At 33.2% G+C, this 25,572-nt stretch overlaps 2 protein-coding genes across 4 annotated transcripts; both read left to right on the top strand.

Annotated features, from left to right (window-relative positions):
* Positions 1-369: 369 nt before the first annotated feature.
* Positions 370-14,652, top strand: LOC132717139 (E3 ubiquitin-protein ligase TRIM56-like). 3 transcript variants are annotated; one of them, XM_060700547.1, is made up of 2 exons: positions 370-523; positions 11,920-14,650. In XM_060700547.1, the coding sequence occupies exons 1-2, from the start codon at positions 502-504 to the stop codon at positions 13,965-13,967; spliced, it is 2,070 nt and encodes a 689-aa protein (XP_060556530.1). In that variant the 5' UTR covers positions 370-501; the 3' UTR covers positions 13,968-14,650. The 3 variants fall into 3 exon arrangements, with proteins under 3 accessions (XP_060556530.1, XP_060556531.1, XP_060556532.1); XM_060700548.1 differs by having other exon boundaries at positions 451-475; positions 11,920-14,652; XM_060700549.1 differs by lacking the exon at positions 370-523 and adding an exon at positions 11,734-11,784 and having other exon boundaries at positions 11,920-14,652.
* Positions 14,653-22,260: 7,608 nt separating this feature from the next.
* Positions 22,261-24,279, top strand: LOC132717123 (uncharacterized). The gene has a single exon (XM_060700527.1). It carries the CDS (start codon positions 22,261-22,263, stop codon positions 24,277-24,279), a length of 2,019 nt encoding a protein of 672 aa, XP_060556510.1.
* Positions 24,280-25,572: the final 1,293 nt, after the last annotated feature.

Raw genomic sequence — 25,572 nt, 5'->3', positions numbered from 1 at the left:
CAAAAGTGTTTTTTTTGTTATCAATTATGTTAAGTATATCTTCTGATCTTTTCTAAAAATAATATTTAAATACATGAACATAAAATTAAGCCAAATAGTGTATTAACAAAAACTTTGATTTTTCCAATTATACTATAATTACAATTAAGTATTGTGATTTCCGCATTTTAAGTTTGTTAATAAATAACTCGAAATATATTTAAATCTTAAGTTAAATTCATTTACTGTTCATTACATACAATTAAGGAAATAAATAGTTAACGTTTAATCGCCTCTCATTACGACAATAATCAACACAAATGTAGTTTATGAGTTTTCCCTATATATCTAATACGATCCCGGATCCCGGGCGTCCCGGATCCCGGATCCCGGGATTTTCCCCCCACCCGGAAAGGGCCGAGTAGTTGCGATTGAATTTCTTTATCCGCAAACATTCTTTCAGTCGTCATGAATTCGTAAAGAAGCATGTGACACGGTTAGGAATATGTAATTTGTAATTAAATGTGCAAAGCTTGGAAGAAAGGTACGATCGGATAATAACATGCATTTAATTATTAAAAGAATATATGCATCGACTGATTTAAACCAGAAATAAGCGGTCCTACTAAACACTGCTAAGGACTGCTAAGGACCGCTAAGGACTGCTAAGGACTGCTAAGGAGCCACAAAGGACTACTAAAGAGGCACAAAGGACCTTAAAATACCTCCTAGGCCATTCTTATATTACCTGGTATTATTTTTAGTGAAAAAAAAATTCTAATTTTAAGAAAAAATATGATTTTGGTGAAAATTTTATGAGTTGTCGGACCGCTAAGGACTGCTCAGATACACAAAAGACTGCTAGGAAGGCACAAAGGACCTTAGAATACCTCCTAGGGCATTCTTATAATACAAGGTAGTATGTTTAATGACAAAAAATGTATTATTTTAAGAAAAAATATCATTTTAGTGATAAAATTTATGTTTTTTAAGAGTTGTCGGGCCGCTAAGGACTGCTCACGTGCACTAACAACTGTAAGGGAGGCACAAAGGACCTTAAAATCCCTCCTATAACATTCTTATAATATATAGTAGTAAGTTAATAGACAAAAATGTATTATTGTAAGAAAAAAATATGATTTTGGTGATAGAATTTATGCTTTCCATGAGTTGCCGGACCACTAAGGACTGCACAGGTGCGAAAAGGACTGCTAGGGACTTTAAAATATTTCCTAAGGAGGCACAAAGGACCTTAAAATACCTGTAATGGCATTCTTATAATACATGGTAGTATGTTTAGTGATAAAATGTATAATTTTAAGGAAAATATCATTATAGTGATAAAATTCATGTTTTTGAAGAGTTGTCGGACCGCTAAGGACTGCTCTGGTGCACTTACAACTGCTAGGGAGGCACAAAGGACCTTCAAATCCCTCCTAGAACATTCTTATAATATATGATAGTAAGATAATAGACAAAAATGTATTATTGTGAGAAAAAAATATAATTTTGGTGATAGAATTTATGTTTTTGATGAGTTGCAGGACCGCTTAGGACTGCGAGGGAAGTACAAAGAATCTTAAAATACCTCCTAGGGGCACAAAGGACTGCTAGGGAGGCACAAAGGACATTTAAATACCTCCTAGGGCATTCTTATAATATATGGTAGTATGTTTAGTGAGAAAAAATGTATAATTTAAAAAAATATATAATTTTGGTGATAGAATTTATGCTTTCAATGAGTTGCAGGACCGCTAAGGACTGCTCAGGTGCACTAACAACTGCTAGGGAGGCACAAAGGATCTTAAATTACTTCCTAGGGCATTTTTATATTATATTGTAGTAAGTTAATAGATAAAAAATGTATTATTTTAAGAAAAAATATAATTTTGGTGATAGAATTTATGTTTTCGATGAATTGGAGGACCGCTAAGGACTGCTAGGGAGGTACAAAGAATCTTAAAATACCTCCTAGGGGCACAAAGGACTGCTAGGGAGGCACAAAGGACATTTAAATATCTCCTAGGGCATTCTTATAATACAAGGTAGTATGTTTAGTGACAAAAAATGTATTATTTTAAGAAAAAATATCATTTTAGTGATAAAATTCATGTTTTTGAAGAGTTGTCGGACCGCTAAGAACTGCTCAGGTGCACTAACAACTGCTAGGGAGGCACAAAGGACCTTCAAATCCCTCCTATAACATTCTTATAATATATAGTAGTAAGTTAATAGACAAAAATGTATTATTGTAAGAAAAAAAAATGATTTTGGTGATAGAATTTATGCTTTCGATGAGTTGCCGGACCGCTAAGGACTGCTCAGGTGCGAAAAGGACTGCTAGGGACCTTAAAATATTTCCTAAGGAGGCACAAAGGACCTTAAAATACCTGTAAGGGCATTCTTATAATACATGGTAGTATGTTTAGTGATAAAAAATGTATAATTTTAAGGAAAAATATCATGATAGTGATAAAATTCATGTTTTTGAAGAGTTGTCGGACCGCTAAGGACTGCTCAGGTGCGAAAAGGACTGCTAGGGAGGCACAAAGGACCTTCAAATCCCTCCTAGAACATTCTTATAATACATGGTAGTAAGTTAATAGACAAAATTGTATTTTTGTAAGAAAAAAATGTAATTTTGGTGATAGACTATATGCTTTCGATGAGTTGCCGGACCGCTAAGGACTGCTCAGGTGCGAAAAGGACTGCTAGGGACCTTAAAATATTTCCTAAGGAGGCACAAAGGACCTTAAAATAACTGTAAGGGCATTCTTATAATACATGGTAGTATGTTTAGTGATAAAAAATGTATAATTTTAAGGAAAAATATCATTTTAGTGATAAAATTCATGTTTTTGAAGAGTTGTCGGACCGCTAAGGACTGCTCAGGTGCACTTACAACTGCTAGGGAGGCACAAAGGACCTTCAAATCCCTCCTAGAACATTCTTATAATACATGGTAGTAAGTTAATAGACAAAATTGTATTTTTGTAAGAAAAAAATGTAATTTTGGTGATAGACTATATGCTTTCGATGAGTTGCCGGACCGCTAAGGACTGCTCAGGTGCGAAAAGGACTGCTAGGGACCTTAAAATATTTCCTAAGGAGGCACAAAGGACCTTAAAATAACTGTAAGGGCATTCTTATAATACATGGTAGTATGTTTAGTGATAAAAAATGTATAATTTTAAGGAAAAATATCATTTTAGTGATAAAATTCATGTTTTTGAAGAGTTGTCGGACCGCTAAGGACTGCTCAGGTGCACTTACAACTGCTAGGGAGGCACAAAGGACCTTCAAATCCCTCCTAGAACATTCTTATAATATATGGTAGTAAGTTAATAGACAAAAATGTATTATTGTAAGAAAAAATATAATTTTGGTGATAGAATTTACATTATGATAAATTATCAAATTAATAAGAGTCAATCAATTGATAAATAATACAAAATAAAAATACTGTATTTGAAGAGTGATTAGTTACAGATGTACCCATAGATCTGCATCCAGGCCATACCACGAGGAGGTACTCTTCCCATGGCCAAAATTAATTTTTATTTACTTAAATGCAACATTCATTTCAAAAATAAAGATATCCGAAACCTACTTAAGGCACATGACCCTAACAGACTATAAGAAAATGGAAAATTAACAACATACATTGTAGGTCTGATATATACATTTAAAGACACCTGTAGAAGGTGAGATTATAGAATGTCCCTTTTTCAGAAATAATCTACAATTATTTATCTTCATATTATGAAACATGGTTTTCCATTTATTGTTGGTAAGAAACAAATGGACCATTCCGCTAACATTTCACCTAAGCAAAACTAGTGTTTTTCTGAAATTTTTTAGATATGTATAAAAAAATTACTGTATCCCACTTTCCGTTACAACATGTTTGACCTTTTTACTACTGAAAAAGCCTCATTAAAAAAACAAATCTCTAAAAACTACCAAATGAGACTCTAAATTTGTCCCTAAATTATTCTAATTCTTGTAAAATATAAAATATTTTACTTTTTAAAACTTTGGAAATATCATGTACTATATATATGATTCAGTATTATTTAGGCAATGAATACCTATATTAATTAAATAATCAAAATAAACACTTGTTCCCAAAAAGGAGATGAGAAACACAAATTATGTGTTATATATACATATTCTAACACGACCAGTATTTTTCCCTATTGAACAAAGAAGAACCGAACGTGTGTTATTATGCATTATTATATGATCTAAAAATAGCTGCAATCTCATTGGTCCAAACTGTAGTCAACATAACTTTTTATAAAATCATATTCACTGGGTGTAGTATCATATTAACTGGCTGAATTGGATTTTCCAAGTCTAAATATAGATTGAGAGTCATATTCAATGACCATACACCGTAGACTGTTAATTACTTGTGTTAATTAAAAAATAATTGTTGCGTTTTGTTCTTTATTGCATATTTCTCGATTGAAATATCATTACTTTACTGTTATACTTAAAGGCTAAACCGCATCGATGAGTATAAACTTGAATTACTTTTGTATGCGCAGCGTTCGCGTAGTCGTTGCACGCCTAACACGTGCGTCTTTTTTCCCGCGCTTCAACGAGGCAAAATTTTTACATGTATATAAGGATGTACTTTTTCGTGATTTTTTTTTTAATTCTTAGCCTATTCATATAATAAAACAATTATTGACTAGTGAGCCATTGAATATGATGTGATATTCACCGGCAGAAAGTCATATTGACCTCGGCTATCGCCTCGGTCAATATGTCATCTGCCGGTGAATATCACATCATATTCAATGGCTCACTAGTCAATAATTGTATAATAAAATCACTGGTGACATTCTATATTTAGACATATGACGTAATCATTATACATGTGACGTAACCATTAAAAATTTTATGCGCTGAAAATCAGTACAGAAACAAATCAGGTGCAATTTAGCTAAAATATCAGGTATGGCAGCATATATTTGTTGATGTCGTGTTAGAATCAAAATAATATTTGTCCAAATCGGTGGTTTTATAATACCTTGTGATATAATTCCTCGCATCTGAACTCCAAACAGTGATGTTATTGAGCGATAAAATCACTATTTGGGATGTATTATTTCTTAATTATATAATGCTAAAAGAAATAAAAGAAAAAAAAAGTTGACCCTTCTGGGGCTTAAGATTCAATGCAGTTGCCAGTAGTTCTTAAGCCTATTTGAATACCCTTCAAAGTGAAGGTAAATTATTAGGAGAGTCAATTTAAATGAAGCCTGTTGAATTTTGTATAGTTTAAGAGAAACAAAACAGAAAATGACTCCAACTGTAAATTAAAAAAAAATACTGGCCAATAATGGATGGTTAAAAATGCATGTGAATGATACCAAACTGTTGAATATTTAAATGAAATTTGAAATTGAAACTGTCAGACCTGACTAACATAAATAAAATGAAAAGCTGCATAGACATTTGAATGAACTGTTCTAAATTAAATAAGAACATTGATAATGAAAGGAATATTCTTTATTTCCAGATAATGTATTACCATTGTGTTAAAGAAAATTGTCATACAGACAGAAACTTTCTATATATATTTACAAAACAATATATAGTGATATAATCAGATTTATGTTTTTAATAGATATTATACAGGCTGAAGTAAATTATAAGTTGTCATAAGCTTGAATTTCTGTTTACTAAAATAGTAAATACCAACAAATAAAAATTTTCATTAAAAAATTTACAGATCTGCTTTTAAATTGTTTTTAATTTATTACTACCATTTGATGAAATTTTATTTTTATTTATGTGAAATGTCAGTAACATTATTATATGAAGATGTTATTATGATTCAGTGTTATAAGTTCATTATTTCCCAGTAATGTTAATGTTTCTATGTTAATGTTTCAGTATAAATGGACAGCTGATCTGACATTCATTAAAATTTATAGAGTCAAAATATTTGTTTAGGACTTTGTTTACAAACAAATTTTAATTATTATCACTTTTCAATTACTGGGGTCATAACCATATATTAAAATCCCTTTTCTTATGATCTTCTTCCATTTCTTATAATAATTATATTGGTCAAGTGATATGACAATGTGCTGGAATATGGAGACAAATACTTTATTCAGGGTGGTGAAATATATTTGTTTTTTGGGTTGTTTTTTTATATTGACTATATATTTGGCCAATAAAAAAATGATGTTCAATAGATCCTTAGACTTAATTGATCTACAGACTATTTAATAGGCATTCTCTAACAGAAAGTCTCTCCCACTGTTTTGAAGTATATCACCCTATATTGGCAACCCCCACTGGTTTGTAATAAATCACACATCCCAATATACAATACACAGCTCCCAATATACAGCTTGTTAACTTCCAATAATGTGCCAGCCCCATCTGTATATATATAGTTAGGATCCATATCTCACTGTTTTATGAGGGGCTGGGATAGCCGATTTGTTTTTTATTGAAGTAAAAAGAATGATCTTAAAGAATCTATGTTTTAAACATTGATTAATTTTAACCACAATGTCACTTCAACATTCTATATATCCTACTTTAATAGTTTTCTGTGAATATATAGCCTGATAAGATTATTCTGTTATGATTATTCTATTTAATTTTAGTGTGAAATATTTCTATGTACAGTTACAAAGCTAACTACTTCCATATCATACAACATGAGAACAAGATAAGTTTAGTGTAAAAAGAATCATTTGCTCATTTCTGTTACATCTGTCCACTTCAGTTCCTTAAAAAAAAAAATTATATATATATATTTTTATCACATAAACCCTGGCGCGGGAGTGTTATAAAGCCATTTAATAAAAACGATATTACACTAGTGTAATAACACTTTGACGTGACGTCATTTGCGCTATATATAAACATAGCGTTACTCTATGGGCACGTCATTGTAGAATTACTCATTTTAACAGTTCACTGTTCTTATTATATTTGTGTAGATTCAATTCTAAATTTATTGAACTCGTTGAATAAAACAGTATTATGCTCGCCAGAGGCTCGCATAATATGATTTTATTCAACTCTTTCAATAAATTTAGTATTAAACTACACTCATTCAATATCCTCTATATATTGTGTCCGAAATTCATTTAAGCTTTAATATTATGTTGATAAATTGTTGGTCCACTGAAGGTTAGAGTAACATATAATCTATTTTATGTAAATAATTTTCGTAGAAAAAAATAATATCGGTTGCTTTGGAGATTTAGGGTAAAACTCCCTTTGCTATATTAAGTAAGCACCATATGAGCCGCGTCATGACAAAACCAACATAATGGCTTTGCGACCGTGCAGTCTGATCAGGATCCATGCTGTTCGCTTACAAACCCTATTACAAGTAGAGAAATTGATAGCGAACAGCATGGATCCTGATCAGACTGCGCGGATCCGCAGGCTGGTCTGGATCCATGCTGGTCACAAACGCACTATGTTGATTTTGTCGTGATGCAGCTCATATATATTTAATACTGATGATAGGGACGGATGTTACAGACAACTGTTACATAATTGCCGGAGAAAATGGCAATTTTTGTAACATTTTCATTGTTAGACTATCAATAAGCACCAGTAACATGGTTTTGTCATGCGTAATGCGCATTTGTTTCACAATTGGATACTTTATGTGGGGTGAGGGGGTGTTTTAGTTTTTTTCATCACATTTTATTTTTCTCCTCTATAATGAGTGTTATGGTAAAAATGTTTTAAATATATTATATATAGGATTACCTATACCAAGTGATATATATCATCGGAAAGGTCATTACATTTTCTATGTGCATGTAAAAATAATTAAGTAAGAAAATGAAACAGATAATAGTGGTGGTTACTCCATTATCACCAAAAAAAAAAAAAAAAAAAAAAAAAAAAAAAAAAAAATCCAAAAAAGATGCTTATGTATTACATTACATATAAAATTGGGCAATTTTAGGGTATAACAATGTCTGTATCTATATTTTGAGTCATGCTATTATAAAAAACTTTAAGGCACATTTAATGTATTAATTAAGTTTGGCATTTGGGAAAACCTAACAAAGTAATTGCAAATGCAATATATTTTTCAAAAAAAAAGCCTGCATTATATGTTGTTTGTTCCGAAATAATTTGCCCATTTACTGTGCAGCAGGCAATGTGCACTCTCAGCAGGACCTAATGTTTCTATGTCTACTTATTTACAAATACATAAATATAGAGATAAATAAGTTATATGCAAATAAGATTTCACAAGTACTATTTCAATGATCTAAGTCATATTGGTTTTTATTTCCTTTAAAGGTTGTGAAAGTGTGCTGCTCGACAGAACAAGATGTCTGTTGTTTCCAACAGAATCATTACACACGTTCACTTCCTTGGTGTGAAAGTTCTTGTTACTTTTGGACGGGTCTTTTGGCCTGGTTTTTTTGCCACAGCTGGGTGTTAAAGGTTGTGAAAGTGTGCTGCTCAACAGAACAAGATGTCTGTTGTTTCCTACAGAATCATTACACAGGTTCACTTCCTTGGTGTGAAGGTTCTTGTTACCTTTGGACGGGTCTTTTGGCCTGGTTTTTTTGCCACAGCTGGTCTATGTCCAATAGTGTACTCACCACATGACGACACAATATGGGTTGGTACCTCAACTTTACTGGTTGCGTTTAAGAATTTAAATTGATAATTATGCTTTTCTGATTTTGAGCGCCACACTGCTAGCAGTCCTTTGTGCCCCTTAGCAGTCCTCCAATTCATCGAAAACATAAATTCTATCACCAAAATTATTTTTTCTCTTAAAATATTACATTTTTTATCTATAAACCTACTACAATATATTATAATAATGACCTAGGAAGTAACTTAAGGTCCTTTGTGCCTCCCTAGCAGTCCTTTGCACACATGAGCAGTCCTTAGCGGTCTGGCAACTCATCGAAAACATAAATTCTATCACGAAAATTATATTTTTTCTTAAAATTATACATTTTTTCTCACTAAATATACTACCATATATTATAAGAATGCCCTAGGAAGAAATTCAAGGTCCTTTGTGCCTCCCTAGCAGTTCTTTGCGCACCTGAGCTCTCCTTAGCGGTCCAGCAACTCATCGAAAACATAAATTCTATCACGAAAATTATATTTTTTCTTAAAATTATACATTTTTTCTCACTAAATATACTACCATATATTATAAGAATGCCCTAGGAAGAAATTCAAGGTCCTTTGTGCCTCCCAAGCAGTTTTTTGCGCACCTGAGCTCTCCTTAGCGGTCCAGCAACTCATCGAAAACATAAATTCTATCACGAAAATTATATTTTTTCTTAAAATTATACATTTTTTCTCACTAAATATACTACCATATATTATAAGAATGCCCTAGGAAGTAATTTAAGGTCCTTTGTGCCTCCCTAGCAGTTCTTTGCACACATGAGCAGTCCTTAGCGGTCTGGCAACTCATCGAAAACATAAATTCTATCACGAAAATTATATTTTTTCTTAACATTATACATTTTTTCTCACGTAACATACTACCATAATATTATATGAATGCCCTAGGAGATATTTAAATGTCCTTTGTGCCTCCCTAGCAGTCCTTTGTGCCCCTAAGAGGATTTTTAAGATTCTTTGTACCTCCCTAGCAGTCCTTAGCGGGCCTGCAATTCAACGAAAACATAAATTCTATCACCAAAATTATATTTTTCCTTAAAATAATACATTTTTTATCTATTAACCAATACAATATAATATAAAAATGCCCTAGGAAGTAAGTTAAGGTCCTTTGTGCCTCCCTAGCAGTCCTTTGCGCACCTGAGCTCTCCTAAGCAGTCCAGCAACTCATCAAAAACATAAATTCTATCATGAAAATTATATTTTTTCTTAAAATTATACATTTTTTCTCACTAAACAATTACTACCATATATTATAAGAATGCCCTAGGAGATATTTAAATGTCCTTTGTGCCTCCCTAGCAGTCCTTTGTGCCCCTAGGAGGTATTTTAAAATTCTTTGTACCTCCCTAGCAGTCCTTAGCGGTCCCCCAATTCATCGAAAACATAAATTCAATCACCAAAATTATATTTTTTCTTAAAATAATACATTTTTTATCTATAAACTTACTACAATATAATATAAAAATGCCCTAGGAAGTAATTTAAGGTCCTTTGTGCCTCCCTAGCAGTTGTTAGTGCACCTGAGCATTCCATATCGGTCTGACAACTTTTCAAAAACATGAATTTTATCACTATCATGATATTTTTTCTTAAAATAATACATTTTTTGCCATTAAACATACTACCATGTATTATAAGAATGCCCTTACAGGTATTTTAAGATCCTTTGTGCCTCCTTAGGAAATATTTTAAGGTCCCTAGCAGTCCTTTTCGCACCTGAGCAGTCCTTAGCGGTCCTGCAACTCATCTAAAGCATAAATTCTATCACCAAAATTATATTTTTTTCTTACAATAATACAATTTTGTCTATTCACTTACTACCATAATTTATAAGAATGTTCTAGGAGGGATTTGAAGGTCCTTTGTGCCTCCCTAGCAGGTGTTAGTGCACCTGAGCAGTCCTTAGCGGTCCGACAACTCTTCAAAAACATGAATTTTATCACTATCAATGATATTTTTTCCTTAAAATTTACATTTTTTATCACTATTAACATACTACCATGTATTATAAGAATGCCCTTACAGGTATTTTAAGATCCTTTGTGCCTCCTTGGGAAATATTTTAAGGTCCCTAGCAGTCCTTTTCGCACCTGAGCTGTCCTTAGCGGTCCTGCAACTCATCTAAAGCATAAATTCTATCACCATAATTATATTTTTCTCTAACAATGATACATTTTTGTCTATTAACTTACTACCATATATTATAAGAATGTTCTAGGAGGGATTTGAAGGTCCTTTGTGCCTCCCTAGCAGTTGTTAGTGCACCTGAGCAGTCCTTAGCGGCCCGACAACTCTTCAAAAACATGAATTTTATCACTAAAATTATATTTTTCCTTATAATTATACATTTTTTATCACTAAACATACTACCATGTATTATAAGAATGCCCTTACAGGTATTTTAAGATCCTTTGTGCCTCCTTAGGAAATATTTTAAGGTCCCTAGCAGTCCTTTTCGCACCTGAGCAGTCCTTAGCGGTCCTGCAACTCATCTAAAGCATAAATTCTATCACCAAAAATTTTTTTTTTCTTACAATAATACACTTTTGTCTATTAACTTTCTACCATATATTATAAGAATGTTCTAGTAGGGATTTGAAGGTCCTTTGTGCCTCCCTAGCAGTTGTTAGTGCACGTGAGCAGTCCTTAGCGGCCCGACAACTCTTAAAAAACATGAATTTTATCACTAAAATGATATTTTTTCTTAAAATAATACATTTTTTGTCATTAAACATACTACCTTGTATTATAAGAATGCCCTAGGAGGTATTCTAAGGTCCTTTGTGCCTTCCTAGCAGTCTTTTGTGTATCTGAGCAGTCCTTAGCGGTCCGACAACTCATAAAATTTTCACCAAAATCATATTTTTTCTTAAAATTAGAATTTTTTTTTCACTAAAAATAATACCAGGTAATATAAGAATGGCCTAGGAGGTATTTTAAGGTCCTTTGTGCCTCTTTAGTAGTCCTTTGTGGCTCCTTAGCAGTCCTTAGCAGTCCTTAGCGGTCCTTAGCAGTGTTTAGTAGGACCCGAAATAAATGGCATGTGATAACATAAATACTTGAAATATATGTAGGTCAGTTCCACAGTTGTGTTTACATTTCGAAGCTTGGGATCTTTAGGAAATTGAAGCATTGGTAAAAAATTGACATTTTTAAAACGTTATGAAATTGTTGTTCACGTGTTAGACACTTAACCGTCTCATACTAATATAAGCAAAAATTTAAAACTAATTATTGTAATAGATAATACTTAGTTTTTTTTATTTTCAGGGGCGGCGAAGGGCAGAGTCTATACTCCAAATATCTGTGGCACAAATATGACTGATAAACCGTTTGAAGAGTTGGGAGCAGTTGGGGGGCTTCATGACAGTAAAGAAGAGACTTCGGGAATAAATACGAATTTCAAGTGTGAACCTTGTCTCTTTGAAAACATTGAAAAAGAAGCAAGTACTTTTTGTATGGATTGTTCCGAGCATTTATGTGCTAGTTGTGCTCGTGAACATAGAAAGAATAAACTGTCAAGGGATCATAAGTTGTTCGAAGGTGAGGATATTTCAGATAAATTTACAACAATTGCGATAATGAAAAAGATGATGCATTGCCCAGATCATCCCGACACTGTTGTGATGTATAAATGTGAAGATCACGAAAAATATATTTGCGTCACGTGTTTGGCAGAATGTCACCGTAAATGTTATACGGTGAATGAAATCGCAAAAGCTAAAACCCCTGTAAATGAGAACATGCATGCACGTGTAGAAGAGACATTATCTCAACTACAAGACACTGCAACAGCTTCAAAAAGGGAATCAGAAGTAAATATTACCACTTATAAGGATCAGCTGTCTAGAGTTCAATTACAACAACAAAGTCTTCTCAGCAGTATTTATGAAAAATTGTCACAAGCAAAGGCCAATCTTGAGTCCGAAACACTTAATCTTGTCACAAATGAAGTAAATTATCATGAAAGGAATTTAACGAAATGTAAAGAAGCAGATGTCGAAGGAGAACAATTTAGGAAGGTATTTGAATTTGTTATGGAATCTGGGAACTCTGCTGAGAGGAGTGTTATCCCTGATCTTATATTGACCAGAGCAAAGGATCTGCATGAAACAATCAAAGTAGAAAATATGACAGAAAAGTCACTCATTTTTGAAACAACACTTGACATGGAAACAATCGGAAATATTGCAAACGTATCAATGGTTTCCGCATCTCTGAATGAACAACAAGGAGCAAACACTGATGTAAGTGTGTCCAGCGACGAAATCCCTCGACCAGTTCATACACTAGAAGAAAAGGCAGAATCATCGGTGCAAAAATGTCCACCAAAATGTAATGCCACGACGCAAACTGATGAAGTGGCTTTGCAGAATGCCCATTTTGACACACCTGGTGACTCCAGCAGTTCCAATATTACACAAAATCTTACTGAAAATGTGAAAATCCCCAGTTTGATGAATAGAAACGTAAATCAGTTAGGAGTGTCTTATAAAGTTCGATGCTCAGGAGATAAAGAACGTTGTTGTGTTAATGCTCTAGAAATTTTGCCTGACAATCGATTAATTTTGACTGATTACAACAACAAGAAACTAAAAATCTTTAAAGAAACTTTTTCTCTAGTATTTACAAAAGGACTTCGTGATAACCCTATAGACTTGTGTCATGTAAATGACAAGACAATCGCAGTTTCTTTTTCTAAATCAATTGAAACGTATGATATTGGAACAAATAATGCTCACAGAGTAGGCCAATTTCCGACAAAAGTTAGGGTATTTGGTGTTGATAAAGTTGGAAATGTCCAGGACATTGCTGTTCTTTTTGAAGACAATGAAAACCCATTCCTACAAATTAGAAATGCGATAACTGGTTGTATATTTAAGACAGTTAGTTTTGAAAGCTCACGTGGCGTCCCTTGTCAGTTTGGAGAGGATGGAACTCTACGTATGCTTTACAGAGGTACTGTTGCAATTTTTATTTCAGAATTTGAAAAACTTCACTGTTACAAAAGTGCCAGCACTACTGGTTATGCCGGTAAAAATGAAAACGTTGTTCAAGAATCTTGGTTCTACAAAAGCCGTGCTGGGAGCTATTTGAAATTTATATCAAATTTGACAGCAGACGACGAAGGTAATATTTATGTGTGCGGGCGTGAATCTTACAATGTACATCAGATTTCAAAAGATGATTACAGAACAAACAGAATTTTAATCAGCAACATCAAATTACCCTTGTCGGTTGGTGTGAATAGCAAAAAAGGTTATGTGGTTGTTGGTTGTGATAATGATGATTATATACATGTATATAACTTTTGCTAGATAGGTAAATACTACTTTGAAATGTGAAATATATTTTTAAAGCTACATGCCTCCAGATGAGTCAAAATATTTCAATAAAATCAAACTTGAGAAAAATGTACTAAGACGTAAGGAAAATTAAAAAGTTTTAAGATTTAAATAATATTTTACATATGTGCGATTAATGACTGATTTTTCAAAATTTATTTCAGTAAAGGCTATTTATGCATATTTTGACCACTTTTTGGTATTTTTGAGATTTGTAAGTGCCACTGATAATCTATATATATATTGCTTCTTTTTGGTTGCTTCACAATATTACACATTCAAATACATTTTCAAAAATTTCACGAAAATTAGCATGAATCTGGAGGCGTGTTGCTTTAAATACATTTGTCAAACAATAACCAATAACTCCAGCAAAAACTAGACTGTTTATGAATTCAGGACTATATACAGTATTAGTGAATTTGTTTGCAGTGTTTGAGAACAATGCATAATTTACAATATACCGGTACATGTATTAAGTTGATTTGCGTTCGCTTTCTTTATCGTTTGTAATATAAACAATCAGTACACTGGGTTTGCAAATTGTGAAAACACTTTGTTCCGAATATTTAATGTACAAAATGTATTACAATAATAAAAATTCTTTTTGTAATATAGAATTTATATTTATCTATTGAAACGGCAGGGCAACTTTTCGCGAATCGGAACCATTCATTGGCCTTAAGTTGATCATTATGTGAATGAATATTCCTTCTTCTGTATTTACTGGAATTAATCATAGCAAAGGCTTTTGGTCAAAATCATAAAGCTTTACTATACAGCACACGGTGGTTTGATCTTTTTTGGAAAAGAATATGTGGTCAAGAAATAAAATTACATCGTAATTGTGTAGAATCATTTATATGAAACAAAATGGTCAATATGTGTTTATGCCCACAGCAAACTGGCTTATCAATAATTTGGCACTTAAGCATCTTTCCCTTACCGTTCTGGCAATTAAGGTAGAACACCCCTAATGGGCACTATAAGGAACTGTAAAATTGACAACATATGACAGTTATATGCCTTAAATGTCACCTATATGCAAAATTTAAACAAAATTTACCGTGTGGTTTATGAGTCATTTTTCTCAACTAAAACTTTGCCATTAGAACGGTTTTTTTCAGAAATGAAGAAACTCTAAATAATCTATAATATCATCATTATGAAAAAATTTTCCTATTGCTCATTGTTAAGAAACCAATAATGACATTTAAATAACAAATTAAACAAGCAAAATGATTGTTTTTAAACAAAATGTTTTTAATATGTATAAAAATGTAACCCTACCCCACCCACTTCTAACACTTATTTGACCATTTCCCTATGTAAAAAGCCTTACTTAAAATACCCCTAAAATTTTGCACAACGAGGGGCTGTTTTCAAAGTTTGCCTAACTTTTGTTAAATGTATATTGGTTGATCTTGCAAAATATAAAATACTGTTACCGTGTAATTTTTAGCTCGACTATTCGTAGAATAATCGAGCTAATGCAGTCACCCATTTGTCGGCGTCGGCGTCCCTGTGGTTAAGTTTTTGTATGTAAGCTGGTATCTCCATAACTACTGAAGGGAATGGATTGAAACTTCATACATTCGTTCTCTGTGATTATCTAAGATGATTGGCACAAGTCCCATAACTCTGATTTGCTTTTTTACATAATTATGCCCCTTTTTCGACTTAGAAATTCTTGGTTAAGTTTTTGTATGTAAGCTGGTGTCTCCATAACTACTGAAGGGAATGGATTGAAACTTCAAACACTTGTTCTCTGTGATTATCTTAGATGATTGGCACAAGTCCCATAACTCTGATTTGCTTTTTTACATAATTATGCCCCTTTTTCGACTTAGAAATTCTTGGTTAAGTTTTTGTATGTAAGCTGGTATCTCCATAACTACTGAAGGGAATGGATTGAAACTTCACACACTTGTTCTCTGTGATTATCTTAGATGATTGGCACAAGTCCCATAACTCTGATTTGCTTTTTTACATAAAAATGCCCCTTTTTCGACTTAGAAATTCTTGGTTAAGTTTTTGTATGTAAGCTGGTATCTCCATAACTACTGAAGGGAATGGATTGAAACTTCACACACTTGTTCTCTGTGATTATCTAAGATGATTGGCACAAGTCCCATAACTCTTATTTGCTTTTTTACATAATTATGCCCCTTGTTCGACTTAGAAATTCTTGGTTAAGTTTTTGCGTGTAAGCTGGTATCTCCATAACTACTGAAGGGAATGGATTGAAACTTCACACACTTGGTCTCTGTGATTATTTAAGATGATTGGCACAAGTCCCATAACTCTGATTTACTTTTTCGCATAATTATTCCCCTTTTTCGATTCATAAATTCGTGGTTAAGTTTTTGTGTGTAAGCTGGTATCTCCATAACTACTGAAGGGAATGGATTGAAACTTCACACACTTGTTCTCTGTGATTGTATTGAAACTTGAAGGGTTTGTACCTTTTCGTACAATTTTATGTAGTCATATAGGTAAGCATTATTATACTCAATGAAACACCCTTGTGACAAATTTTCGAATAGTCGAGCGTTACTGTCCTCCGACAGTTCTTGTTATTTTATTAAACTTTGAAAATATCTGGTATCATATTTGCTATTAAATTTGGCATTATTTAGTTAATAAATACCTACAATAATTTTACAATTAAAATGAAACACTTTTTTCTTCCACAAGGGATCTGAGAGATTTATAAAAAATGTTAAAAAGAAAAAAAAAAGAAAAAAATGTTGCCCCTTCTGGGGTTTGAACCCCTCAGTTTCAATACACTTTTACAGTGATTCTAGTCTATTTGAATTCTCTTCATAGTGGCGATAGTGCATTAGGGGTGTACTACCTTAACTTTACAGTGAAAACATAACACATATTAAATGTTGATAAACTCTAAGAAATCTTAAAGTACTCTTAGAAACCTTACAGTTATAAATTTTGTTATGGATTTCAATGTCGCATCAACACAGTATAGGTCATATGACGACCTCCCAGCTTAACTGGTGGGGGAAGACCTCCGGTGCCCCTTAGTACATTATTTCAGGCAACACCTGAGTATAACCACGGTGCCGACGTTACGTAAGCTAACTGGAGTAGAATCCTATGATGCTGAATTCAGCATGTTATTCTTTTCTGAGTGTGATTTATTTTGTCAGTATTGTTATTTATCTAAGATTCCTGGGTCATTAAAATCATGTAATAAACATGAAATGGAAAAGGACCTGGAGAACGTTTTTACTAACAATTCGAAAATTTTACGGGGTTATCGTCACTTGACGCTTACGTTTTAAACTTGCGCAACTCTAAAGCATAAATACGTTAGTAAAACGGTATCGTGAAAAACAGACTTACGCAAACAAAATGAAATTCCAAGTGAAAAAAGGCGACATGTTTGAACTGTAAATAGCGTTGATTTCCGACACAACTGGCCACCACTGACAAGTTTCTAAAAATATTAGTAATAATTGCTATGAAAAGCTGTTTGAAATGAATTCTTGTTAATTTCTGGTAAATCATACGTTAATTCAATGAATATTTTACCTGTCAAACATTTCTTTCTTGAATGCAATAATCTTGCACATGTTCGTGATAGATTTTATCGAGTCAATTCACTTAGAGAACGTTTCGCCTTAGTTCCATCTAAATCCCCGATTGATTACCTAAAGAAAGTTAACTTGTGTTTATAAGAGTTAATTAATTCACTTGTATTTATTATACAACCTCTTTTAGACCTACTTATTATAGTGTTCGGCGCGGCATGACCAGTAATGTGTCGATGTTGCCGTTACAACCAAACAAACAAACAAAACACACGACTGGCTTAGTTAAAGTCTGTTTCCAGGGAGGTTATCGTAAAATGTGTAAAATTATGTTTAAGGAAGAGTTGTCTTTCTTCAAATATTTGACTGCCAAACAGGCAATGATCTCGCAATTTATTTTGTTCGTTGGTAGATTTTTTATTCAGTCAATTCATATGGAGAAACTTTTCGCCTAGTTCCATCTAAAATCCCCGATTGATTACCTAAAGAAAGTTATCTTGTGTTTATAAGAGTTAATTAACTCACTTGTACAACCTCTTTTTAGACCTACTTATTATAGTGTTCGGAGCGGCATGACACCAGTAATGTGTCGATGTTGCCGTTTAACCCAAAACAAAAGCAATAAAGCAAGAGTAGTGATGATCATAAAAACGACAAAAATGGTGATGGGACAAACGAAACTAAAGAAAGTGAACCTAAAAAAATCAAACGTCTCCCGAAAAAAGGTGAAGAGAGCAAAAAATGAAGAAACCAAAATAAGATAAAAAAAGGTCAAGATACTACTGAAAAAAAGTGAAGTTGGCAAAAATGTGGAGTCTAAAAAGGATGCAAAGTCTAAAAGAGCCTCAGGAAAAAGATGAAGTTGTCAAAAAATGAAGAGAAAAAAGAAGGCGAGAAGGATCCAGAGTCCATGGCAAGTGCAACAGTTGAGGTTTCAAGAATAATCCCAGCGAAGGCACAAAAATTCAGGTGTCCCAGTGAAACAAGATAAGTTTAGCAAGAATGACCCAGAAGTGAATGTAAAAGAGCAGGAAGCCAGTGTTACAAATGAGGTAGACAAAAAAAACGATAATGCAAAAGGGTGACGGAGATAAAATGTCGGAACCCATCTAGTGCAGTTAGCGAGAAAAAAGATGCAAAAGATGGCGAATAATGTCAATAATTGGTATGACAGTAAGTGGGGGAACATCAGACATTGTGTCGCAATTACTGATCGTGTATTACATTCGTTTATTGTCCGAAATGATTAACCTGCCCATTTTGCAAACATTATCTGGTAGTTAATATTTCGGAAAATACATAAATAGCTGATAGTAGACAAATGTATTCATATATTTACATAAGTGATATAGATTTTTGAATAAAGCGATGAAACATTTACGTCTTACTCTAACTTTCAATAAAGCGAGGTTATTTTATTTACAGGAGGATATATCACAATGAGAAATGCATATGTATAAAGCATATCAAGATCTAAACTGTTGTCATATGTCCAAGACATTTCATGATAAAGTGTCAAATAAACTAAACTTAACAGGTTCGATCGCATATTCGTCTGAGGAATACTGGCCGTCTTAAACCCCTTTTATCTTTTTTAAATGTAATAGGAACCGTAGAATCCGTGGGCATGCACGGAGGAAACACGAAAGAAATCCTCCTCAGACTATTCCTCGGAATATTAAACAACGGACTGTGCTCAGGCATGCTTACATATATATCAAATATATACATATCAATATATTTTCCTTAATCAAAATACAAGTTCTGTTCCCCATATACAAACTTGAAATAAACCTACACATTCAATAATTTTTTTCAATAACTTTGTAAATTTTTCTTTATATAAAAGTTTTGCTTAATTATGTCTTTAACATAATCTTATAACATAATAAATATTGAATTTGAATGCTGGTGATCTCGTAAGAGAAATATCGCATACTCTGCCGCGGGTATACTCGTATATACCCGTGTATGAAATACACATGTATGCTTGATGGATGTTTGGGAAGCTGTATTTTATATATCTGTCAAGTATATCTGGTTAAATTAAAGTGGACCTGTCTTTAAAAATAAAATGCCGTTTTTTACTGACACTATGTATTCATACCGAGTTTTCCTACAGTATGATTAGTTCAAAACGTAACATATCGTCTGTTTACACAAAATATATTTATTGAACATTTAAAAAGACCTTTGTATCAACTATCAGTGTTTTTCAAATATCAAATTTGAGCCATGTGTATTCAACCGATATCTAGTTTTTTTTTTCAAAAAAAAACACGTGAATTTACAATTGTTCACTTTGTGTGTAATTTTGTTAAAAGACTTTTGTTATCCTTATACTAATCCTTTTAAACATGTATACGCACAATAATAGTAGATAAATGTTACAGAATGACCAATGAGATTGCCAGATTTGAGTTTGTAATTTTTAAATGACCAATGAAAATTTTTCTTATATTAAGTTCTTCCCTGTAAATTTTACAGGAAGTCAATCTGATTTTAGACGGCTTTTAGCCAAATTAGTTTTTGAACGCTACTAGACAAGTGTGTTACTACCGCTAATTGTACGTTATAAGTCGAACACGATAACGTTTACATTAATCGCCTTTTGACTGATGTTTTAAACTTATACAACTTTAATTCCATCTTTATGACATGACGTTGCAAAAGGACATGACATGAACATATACATACTTGTTCCGGGTCGCGTCATATTTTCTGCATATTGGTATATACCGGAAAACGGTATTAAGTGGGGTGCCAAACACATTTTTTAGTCTCGCTCTTTCTAAAATGACCTGACAGTAAAAAATAGGGAAAATAGGAATCCCTAAAGAAAGTCCAAAACGGCAAAATTGAAACTGTTGCAGGCTCGGTTTTGACTGAGCCTGATTATTGACGGTACTGCCAAGTGCAAACTACCCTTCACGCCCTGTAGCACCCGGCTTAAGCAGAATTCAAGATTTAAACATGAAAATGGTGAAATTTAGGAACACCCGCAGATGTGATCATACTGAGGTTACCATGGAACCTTTAATGTGACACGCTAGTGCCCATTCCGTGAAAAGCGGTGTATTGTCCCCACATAAAAGAAAAGTGAGTGACATAAACGAGAAAACAATGGGCGAAACAAACATTAATAACTCTTTCCTTGAAAAATAAAGAATTATGAATTTTTTGACAAACTTTAATATTCTCTTACTTTACAGTAACAGTAGGCCTACTTACACATTCTTTAATAAGGTTCACAAAACACTGATTTCTATTCATTTATTCATTTCAACAAAGCTCCAGACGGTAGATATGACGTAGGTGTAACGCATGAGGGATGTACTTTTATTATTTCATGACGTTTCATGCTTTGAACTTAACTTTGTAAATCTTTAAATTTAAAACATAAAACAAAAGCTAAATAAATTACTGTCTTTTACTCAACTACATGTATATTTACTTTGTGATAATGATTACACTGAATATGTACCGAGCCGTGTAAGGACCATTGTCATAAAATAAGTTGAATATGAAAACCAAGAACACGATGCTACGATCAGAAAGGGGTGATGAAAATGATATAATTATTACAGGTGATTCAATTGAGTACCAAAATATCAATTCAGGGGAGGCTCCACAATATGCTGTTAAGTGTATACCATAGGTTCAAAACTTACGTCTATAGTTCAATGATGTATTGTGTTTTTGTTTATTGTGATATATCTAAGGGTGTGATTGTATTTATACAATGAAATATTATGAAATATTATCAAACTAAAAATCATTAAGTGTATATTCCATTTTGAATGTTTCACAGTGAAATTATCACTTATAGCTATCGGCATCTAAAATGAACATTTAATCAGGTTTTCATACGAATGTCATCATCACACAATATTTCTATTGGTCAGCGTTTTTGTTACCGTCGTATCCATACTTCTAATTAATTTTTTATTTGTTTGGGTCGTCAGACCAAACAAATAATGGTGGCGAAATTTCAGACTCTAATGCTGTTAATTGCAAATGCCGAAAGTAGTCCGCTTTTTTGAAGCGGTTACTTCCCTTTATATGTAACACTAAGGCCGAAAAATTCAGGGGAGATCACTGCGTAAATATGGTCACATGACAGGCGCATTAATTTTCAAGCAAAATAATTCCGAATGGTCGAAGATTTCTAATATTGTTTTATGCTTTATAGATATACATGCTTATAGTAAGCGCCATGATTATTTACACATGTGTTAAACAACAGTTGGCGTCATTTCAAACCCTAATTTAGAATAATATGGTTTTCTTCAGGCTGTTAACATATAAATTCACCGTGGCCGAGGGGTTTGCGCGCTCGCTTAGGAAGCGAGAGGTCTGGAGTTAAGGCGACTCATTATTTTTTCAAATTGTTTAAGTCAAATAAACATTGGATTGAATATCAGTGTTGCAATTAGTCTTATAGCCAATCTTCTACAATTAAAACGCTGGAAAGCTTTGGTGGCACTATACAAAAACAAATTGTTTTATAATCTCACAACCTTCACCTTTCTGAAACAAATTCAGCGCCTTCTGTGCTTTGATTTATTAATGTGGTAAACAAAAATATGCATGATAATAAACATATTCTCAGAGCTTAATCTTGTACATACTTTTGACATAGTCATATGTTTTAAGTGAAATAGTTTTTGGATATTAATTTTTTGTAGCGCATGAATACAATGATTAGCACGAATATGGCTGATAAGACTGATAACCCGTTTGAAGAGTTGGGAGCAGTTGGGGGGCTTCATGACAGTAAAAAAAAGACTTCGGTAATAAATACGAATTTTAATTGTGAACCTTGTCTCTTTGAAAACATTGAAAAAGAAGCAAGTACATTTTGTACGGATTGTTCCGAGCATTTATGTGCTAGTTGTGCTCGTGAACATAGAAAGAATAAACTATCAAGGAATCATAAGTTGTTCGAAGGTGAGGATATTTCAGATAAATTTACAACAATTGCGGCAATGAACAGAATGATGAATTGCCCTGACCATCTCGACACTGCTGTGACGTATAAATGTGAAGATCACGAACAATATGTTTGCGTCACGTGTTTAGCAGAGTGTCACCGTAAATGTAAAACGGTTAACGAAATCGCAAAAGCTACTACCCCTGTAAATGAGGACATACATGCCCGTGTAGAAGAAATATTATCTCAACTACAAGACACTGCAACGGCTTCAAAAAGAGAATCAGAAGAAAATATAACCACTTATAAAGATCATCTGTCTAAAGTGAAATTACAACAACAAAGTCTTTTCAACAGTATTTATGAAAAATTGTCACAAGCAAAGGCCAATCTTGAGTCCAAAACACTTAATCTTGTTACTAAAGAAGTAAATTATCATGAAAGGAATTTAACGAAATGTAAAGAAGCAGATGTCGAAGGAGAAGAATATAGGAAGGTATTTGAATTTGTTATGAAATTTGGGAACTCTGCTGAGAGGAGTGTTATGCCTCATCTTATATTGACCAGAGCAAAAGAGTTACATGAAACAATCAAAACAGAAAATATTACAGAAAAGAAGTCACTTATTTTTGAAACAACACTTGACATGGAAATAATCGGAAATATTGCAAACATATCAATGGTGCCCGCGTCTCTGAATGAACAACAAGGAGCAAACACTGATGTAAGTGTGTCCAGCGACGAAATCCCTAGACCAGTTCATACATTAGAAGAAAAGGCAGACTCATCGGTACAAATTCGTCCATCGAAATGTAATGCTACCACGCAAACCGATGAAGTGGCTTTGCAGACTGGCCATTTTGACACATCTGGTGGCTCCAGCAGTTCCAATATTACACAAAATCTTACAGAACATGTAAAAATCCCCAGTTTGATGAATAGAAACATAAATCAGCAGGGAGTTTCTTATAAAGTTCGATGCTCAGGAGATAAAGCACGTTGTAAAATTTATGCTATAAAAATTCTGCCTGACGAACGTTTAGTTATGATTGATAATGCCAACAAGAAACTAAAAATCTTTAAAGAAAGTTTTTCTCTAGTATTTACAAAAGGTCTCTGTGATCATCCTTTTGACGTGTGTCATGTAAGTGACAAAACAGTTGCAGTTTCTTTTGAAAAATCAATTCAAACGTTTGGTATTGGAACATGTAATGCTCATAATTTAAGACAATTCCCAAAAAAATATATAATACTTGCTATTGCAAAAGTAGGAAATGTCGATGAAATTGCTATTCTTTTCGAAGAGTTTGAAAACGCCGCTAACAAAAGGCTTTTCTGTCAAATTAGGGGTGCTAGAACTGGCCGAATATTTAAAACAGTCACTTTTGAAAATCAGGTTGGCGTTCCCTTTGAATTTCAGGAGGATGGAAATAGACGTATTTTTTGTAGAGACATGGATGAAATTTTAGTTTCAGAATTTACTAAGCTTCACCGTTTCACCAATACTGGTTATTCCGATCATTCAAGCAACATTTTCAAAGAGTCTTGGTTCTATAAAAGCAGTGATGGAAGCTATTTGAAAGGTATAACGGATTTGGCAGCAGACGACGATGGTAATATTTATGTGTGTGGGTGTTTCTCCGACAATGTATATCAGATTTCAAAAGATAATTACCGTAGAAACAGGATAATTATCAGCAACATCAAAAAGCCATTATCAGTTGCTGTGAATAGCAAAATAGGTTATGTGGTTATTGGTTGTGGTGATGATGACTATATACATATATATAACTTTTGTTAGATAGTTAAATACTACTTAGAATCATATTTTACAAATACAACAATAATCATTAACTTTAGCAAACACTAGACTGTTTATGAATCTGGTTCATGTATTTTAGTTGATATGCGTTCTCCTTTTTCTTTTTCCTCTGTGTGTGTGTGTGTGTGTGTGCGTGCCAAATGTTTTATTTTTTGTTATATAAACAATCAGTACACTGGGCTTGCGAATTGTGAACACACTTTATTCTGAATATTAAATGTACAAAATGTATTTCAATAAAATATTTATTCTATTGAAATATATAATGTATATTTATCTATTGAAACGACAGTTTTCAGCAAACTGTCAAAACGGCAATGCAGCTTTTCGCGGATCGGAACCATTTATTGGTCTAAAGCTTTAGTTGGCCATTGTATGAAACATTCTTTTTGTATGAAACATAGCAAAGGTTTTTGGTCAAAATCATAAAGCTTCACTATCCAGCACACGATGCATGAAAAAATTGTGGTCAAAAAATAAAAGTACACCATAATTATGTTGAATCATTCACTTGAAACTAGGTCGTCAATATGTATTTATGCTCACGGCAAACTGGTTTATCAATGATTTGGCACTTTACTGTTCCAACGACTTTAAGCTGGCTATTAGCATTAAAATGAATGAAAATTGAATTCTTAAACATAACACTTATATAACATGATAATAAACTCTTAGAAATCTTACAGTTAATAATTAATGTGTATAAAAGTCTTGATTTATTTCCTGCATCTCTTTTGTGGGGGAGGGTTAATGTTGCATAAAAGACAGTATAGGTCATATGACGACCTCCCAGCTTTACTGGTGGAGGAAGACCTCAGGTGCCCCTTAGTACATTATTTCAGGCAACACCTGAGTAGAACCACGGTGCCGACGTTGCGTAAGCTAACTGGAGTAGAATCCTATGATGCTGAATTCAGCATGCTATTATTTTCTGAGGGTGATTTATTTCGTCAGTTATTGTTATTTATCTTAGATTCCTGGTCATTAAAATCATGTAATAACATGAAATGGTAAAGTACCTGGAGAACGTTTTTACTAACAATTCGAAAATTTTACGTAAGGGTTATCGTCATTTGACGCTTACGTTTAAACTTGCGCAAATCTTAAGCGTAAATATGTTAGTAAAATGTCCTAACAGTCAACAGTCTTATGCAACATGAAAAGGCGGCATGTTTGAACTGTTGATATCGTTGATTTCCGACACCACTGGCCACCACTGACAAGTTTCTAAAATATCAATAGTTGTTGTGAAAAGTTGTTTGAAATAAATTC

This window comes from Ruditapes philippinarum, unplaced genomic scaffold, assembly GCF_026571515.1.
Source record: "Ruditapes philippinarum isolate M1 unplaced genomic scaffold, ASM2657151v2 ctg516_1_1_1_1, whole genome shotgun sequence".
Lineage (NCBI taxonomy): Eukaryota > Metazoa > Mollusca > Bivalvia > Venerida > Veneridae > Ruditapes > Ruditapes philippinarum.
The sequence above is the reverse complement of the archived record's forward strand: the minus strand, read 5'-3'. Positions and strand labels throughout refer to the sequence as shown.